At 39.6% G+C, this 5,585-nt stretch overlaps 2 protein-coding genes across 2 annotated transcripts; both read left to right on the forward strand.

The window, feature by feature from the left end:
• Positions 1-1,563, forward strand: LOC135605212 (cytochrome b561 and DOMON domain-containing protein At3g07570-like). The gene is made up of 4 exons (XM_065095016.1): positions 1-299; positions 382-781; positions 847-1,130; positions 1,199-1,563. Exons 1-4 carry the CDS (start codon positions 114-116, stop codon positions 1,436-1,438), a joined length of 1,110 nt encoding a protein of 369 aa, XP_064951088.1. The 5' UTR covers positions 1-113; the 3' UTR covers positions 1,439-1,563.
• Positions 1,564-2,215: 652 nt separating this feature from the next.
• On the forward strand, positions 2,216-4,022 carry LOC103972815 (RHOMBOID-like protein 13). The gene is made up of 2 exons (XM_009387178.3): positions 2,216-2,378; positions 2,581-4,022. Exon 2 carries the CDS (start codon positions 2,850-2,852, stop codon positions 3,663-3,665), a length of 816 nt encoding a protein of 271 aa, XP_009385453.2. The 5' UTR covers positions 2,216-2,378; positions 2,581-2,849; the 3' UTR covers positions 3,666-4,022.
• Positions 4,023-5,585: the final 1,563 nt, after the last annotated feature.

Below are 5,585 nucleotides of genomic sequence, written 5' to 3' on the forward strand. Positions count from 1 at the left end.
GCTTGATGACACCTTTCTATAAGAACATGAAAGCAAGAGCTTCTGCCTTCACCTCCTCGGTCTTCTTCATCTAAGAACACCTCACCAAGGAAGGCCACAGTAAAAGAGAGGAGATGGAGAGGAATAACACCACCATCTGGCTTGCCATCTTCCTTCTTTCGCTCGTTGACTTCTCCTCCCCTGCCAACTCCCAGTCAGACTCCTGCTCCTCAGAGCTCAGTGTCAGCAACCTCATCCCTTTCGACACCGCTTCTTTCCACTGCTTCTCTGCCTGGAACTCCGAAGGCTTCATCCTCAGGGTACTCTTTTGATTCCTTCACCTTCATGCATCAGTATGTTCTGTAGCAGAACGCAGATCTAACATGCAGCATCGCCTCACAGTACGCACAGAGTGGACAAAACCTTTGGAACTTCGTCCTCTCCGCTCCCGACGCCGGCTCGTACATCTCGATCGGCTTCTCGAGCGATGGGAGGATGGACGGGAGCAGCGCGGTGGCGGGGTGGATCACCTCCAACGGTCCTGGGATCGTGAAGCGGTATTACCTTGGGGGGAAGAGCTCGAGGCAGTGCCCGCCCGACCAAGGCAGCCTGCAGCTGGTGGCCAACAACTCGCTGATCGTGTCGCAGTCGTCCCGCCTCTACCTCGCCTTCCAGCTGAGCACCTCGCAGCCCGCGCCATACCTCATCTACGCCGTCGGTCCATCGAACAGCATCCCTTCGTCGGATTACTACCTTTCTACTCACCAAAACCAAGCATCTGCTTCCATCAATTACGCCACAGGTGAGCGAGCACCAGCGATACCTTCCTAACCGGATGAGTGATTCTCACAGTGCTGCATGGATCAGGGGTGGCGTCTGATGGTGGAAGCAGGGGATTCCCAGACAGAAGATGGCATGGGCTGCTCACCATGTTGGGGTGGGGAGTTCTGATGCCTGTAGGAGTGATCATGGCGCGATACTTCAAGCATCTGGATCCTCTCTGGTTCTACTCCCACATCTCCATCCAAGGCATCGGATTCGTGCTCGGTCTGGTCGGCATCATCGCTGGGTTCAACCTTGACGATAACCTGCCTAATGCTGACACCCACCAGGCCATTGGAATCTGCATCTTGATCTGCGGCAGCCTTCAGGTACCACCAGTTCATCATCTGCTGTCCTCAGGAACCAAAGGAATGCCATTAACATTCTTGTTCTGCAGGTCATGGCATTCCTCATACGACCTGACAAATCATCCAAGATCCGAAGATACTGGAACTGGTACCACCATTATGTGGGCAGGGCTGCGATCGCCTTGGCGGTGGCAAACATCTTCCTGGGGTTGTCCGTAGCACATGAGGACGGTTCATGGACTGTTGGGTATGTCATCTTCCTTGTCGTCTGGGTGATTGCCAGTCTTCTCCTCGAGTTGAAGAGGCGCATGAAGAAGGATGATCTGTAGCACGAGTTTTGATTCCCTGTCCTCGTTTTTTGTTCATCCCGATGTTGCAGAGAGTTGATTTCTCGCTACCGTCTTACCATTGTATTCATTTTACACCTAGTTATATATATTATTCTTCTTGGTAAGAGTTGATGAATTGCCATGAGCAAGAGGAGGTTAAAGCAGCAAACATACTGAACATTGAAACATTATCCTTCACATAACATTGAAACATTAATAATTTTTAATCAAAATTATTAATTACACTAAAAACAAGAAAAATCAATCTCTTGTAAATTAAAAAAAACACATTTTCTATGAATTATTTTTTTTTTCACATATTCATATTATATTTGAGAAGTGATTTTGGTCTAAAAATTTAAAAAATATATAGGAAAAATGGTAAACCTCTTGGAAGCAAGATTTTATTATTTTGTGGCAAAATATTGGAATCTCAAAATATTTCAAAAAATTATTTGAGCTATTATTATCGCTTTAGGTTTTAGAAATATAAAACTTCTAAAAAAATACTATACTTAAACAAATTGATAAAAAAAAAAAAAATATTCATTTCATTAAATTAATACATAACATTAGAACAAGATGTATCAAGAAATTAATACAAACAAATTGCTCAAAATATTGTTTTCCTACAAAAAGTATCCTACCCACTCAATATTCACAACAGGACTCGAACTCTGATTTCTCGATCGCGTACGGAGCCGCCTTAATAAACGTGCCCACACTGATCCTTGATGGATGATATCCCAATCTTAGACCGGCCGGTTCATCTGAAGCCGCAGCCACGGCCCAAGTCCGACGGCATCGACCGCAGGCGCCTAGAAATCCCTAGAATATAAGAGATCGACCATGTTAATTGAAGCCTCCCCAAAACGATCCCAAGATCGGACTGCGCGCATCGTGTGGATCTCCAGCGGCAATCCCCCTTCCCGACCAGTAGGTGCGAACAATCGTTAATCTCCCTCCTTGCTTTTTCCCCGGAAACAAAACCCTTCTCTTCATTTGTCGTGTGATTCTCACTACTTATCGACTGCTAGATCTGTTAATTTTTTGATTGGCTATTTAACAGCGGGATATAAATTGAAATTGACAGATGGTTGGTGTGGCTCTTGATCATTAATTTTTTTGTTTTTGGGGCACAGGGTTTGGCACTGTGAATCCAATTTCTTGTTTGGGGTCAGAATAAAAGATCCGTGGATGATATTGGGCACCGTGATCATTGTCTCGGGCTACTTTTAAGTATACAGATACTATCTCTTGCATTTCAAGTGTAGATATTGGGCACCGTGATCATTGTCTCAGGCTACTTTTAAGTATACGGATACTATCTCTTGCATTTCAAGTGTAGGTTCTGAGCTGTTTAGGGATTTTTTTAACCGTGATTCGTTGATCTTAAGCTGGTTGTAGAGAGATGGGGAAGCCACTGATCTATGAAATATGGGAAAAACCTGCGAGTAGTTGTGTCATAGGGATATGCTCTGCGATTTGGTTCTACATTCAGAAGAAAAACATTGGCTACTCGAATGTGGGATTGAGTTACGAGACGGCGATCGCAGGACAGTATTGGAGAATCATTACATCTGCGTTCTCCCATATCAGTGTCGTGCATTTGGTTTTTAACATGAGCGCGCTTTGGAGCCTTGGAGTCGTAGAGCAGCTGGGCCACCTGGGCCTCGGGATCGAGTTCTATCTCCAGTATACTCTTGTTCTGGTAGTCTTATCGGGAGTGTTAGTTCTATTAGCATATCATATTCTGATTCAGAAATTTAAGCTGGAATACTTTAGAAGAGTGACGGCCGTGGGCTACTCATGTGTGGTCTTTGGGTGGATGACGATTCTTGCAGTGAAGCAGCCATCTTCGAAGCTGAATCTGTTTGGGGTTCTCTCTTTGCCAATCAGCTTTGCTCCCTTTGAATCGTTAATCTTCACTTCCATAATTGTACCCCAAGCAAGTTTCATCGGCCACTTGTCTGGTATTATTGTTGGCTATTCAATAGCCTGGGGTTTGATTCATGGCATGAGCAATTACTGGGCAATTTCAATGCTTGGATGGGTTATACTCATGTTTATACTAAGCCTGAAGCGCACTGGAGCAGTTGATCTCCCCTTCATTGAGATTGAGCCTGTTACAGATCCTTCACTTCCTGCTGTCGGCTTTATTCCTTCTGGTAATGGACGAACTTTGCAGATGAATATTTTACATGGCAGAGGTGCGGAACTTGTGTAACTTTTGGAGAAAAATACATCGCCAACAGCGGGCACATAACATCGCTTGCTTGGAACACCCAAGAGGAAATATAATATTGTTTTTTATTATTATTCTCATGGTAAAAGATTGTGCTGTTTCTAGATCTCAGAGAATTCCAATTGTAAGCATTCTCATGGTCATGACACAAAATTGTTACGCAAAGTGTTGTATATGTTTCAGTCAATTCATGTCTTTGAAAAAAATCAGTTTTGGAGCTTTACATAACTGAATATGTGGACTGTAGATGTCATATTTTAATGGTTTCAGTCTCAGATCTTGGAACTTGAGTTTTATGTGTCATATGTTCTAGTCAAAATAGAAACATCTGGTTTTGTATTTTCTATTCTTCACTGCCACTAGCCAAAACTGGTTTTGTACTTTCTTTCATCGTGAGATATTTTACAGTTATCTACAGTTGAGGAGGATCTCTTGTGGGCTAACTTGTTAAGCCATGCATTTACAAGCCAATGAATTGTGATTATTTGGCATATTGTGCAATACATGATGAATGACTTTTTGCATCTTTTTAAGTGAATTTTCGAGAGTTGTTGAAAGTTATTTTTAACTGCTTCAAGTAATCAGAACCAGATTTCATAGATAGTGAATCATCATTGCATTTTATTTTACGTGATATATCATTTGTTGATGTGAAATTTCCTTTTGTTGTATTTGTAAAAGTAAATTGGTCATTCATTCCTTTATCTATATAGTTTACCTCTGCTTATGGATTTTGATGATGGAAGTTGACAGGATGTTCCTCTCGCATTCTCTTCTCTTCCCCCTGTAGTTGTGTGATGATTAATCATGGAGCCCATCTTGATTTCATGTGGAATTGGTTTGCTTTGCATTCAAAGGAGCCAATGATTCAACTGTGATAGTCATGTATGTATTTGTTCTGTTTCAACCTTCCTGCAATACAGAAATCAGCTCACTGGTAAATTAAGATTTGACCTGCAATGATATCTCCTCATGTGGGAAAATTTGTGTTGCCGTCGATCATTTGATTACAGAGGTGTAAAACAGTTATAGATCATCCAACTCTTCGACTGTGTGCCAACAGACATGCAGGTTATTTGTTGTCGATAAAGAATCTCTAATCAATACATATGTACAAATGATACTAATGTTTTCATGAATAATCTTAATTTTCTATTCATTCTTAATCTGTGTTTTATGTTGTGAATTTAAGATTTTAAAAATGAGAAATAATTTAAAATTATTTATTGAAAGAATTATTTAGTGCTTATTAGTGAAAAAGAAAGCCTATGCTACTTTGTATTAATGTTAAGTGGAATTTTGAAAAATGTAATACATTATAAAATAGGTTAATTTTTTTTCCAAAGAATTTGACTTTAATTTTGGCACATTTTATTAAGCATATATAGACCAAAAACTTTGAAAATAATATTACAAGTTAAAACTCTGTTAAATATTCATAAGAACATTAGTGGAAGCTATGTATCTCTTGCTAACATCTAGAGACTAATGAAAAGTATTAACACTATCCAAATATGTTATAATTTTAAGACTAATTAATTAATAAATTACAAGATTTAAATATCTTTTAGCACAGTATTGTACATTTGTGCAACATTTTACAGTAAGTTATATGTATTGTTAATGTAAGCATTAGTACAAATTAGTAAGTTATATATATTGGTGATGTAAGTATTATACCATTTTCAGGAATTCCTTCAACATTATGTAAAAATAATACAACTACTATAAGAAAGAATCAATTCACAAAATTTCTAGTCCAAATTACCTATGAATGATATACATTATATTTTGTATACCTTAAAAAACGACAATTACTTTTAAAGGATTTAAGTCCCTTCAGTATGTTTTTATATTAGAAATATCGACTAAAAATTAAACACGATGTAATATTTTTTATTA

The sequence above is a fragment of the Musa acuminata genome, chromosome BXJ2-2 (assembly GCF_036884655.1).
Source record: "Musa acuminata AAA Group cultivar baxijiao chromosome BXJ2-2, Cavendish_Baxijiao_AAA, whole genome shotgun sequence".
In the NCBI taxonomy this organism is placed as follows: Eukaryota; Viridiplantae; Streptophyta; class Magnoliopsida; order Zingiberales; family Musaceae; genus Musa; species Musa acuminata.

Coding starts and splice junctions, on each gene's coding strand:
- LOC103972815 (XM_009387178.3), top strand. CDS start 2,850: ATGGGGAAGCCACTGATCTATGAAATATGGGAAAAACCTGCGAGTAGT.
- LOC135605212 (XM_065095016.1), top strand. CDS start 114: ATGGAGAGGAATAACACCACCATCTGGCTTGCCATCTTCCTTCTTTCG. Junction 300..381: donor CCGAAGGCTTCATCCTCAGG/GTACTCTTTTGA, acceptor ATCGCCTCACAG/TACGCACAGAGTGGACAAAA. Junction 1,131..1,198: donor TGATCTGCGGCAGCCTTCAG/GTACCACCAGTT, acceptor CTTGTTCTGCAG/GTCATGGCATTCCTCATACG.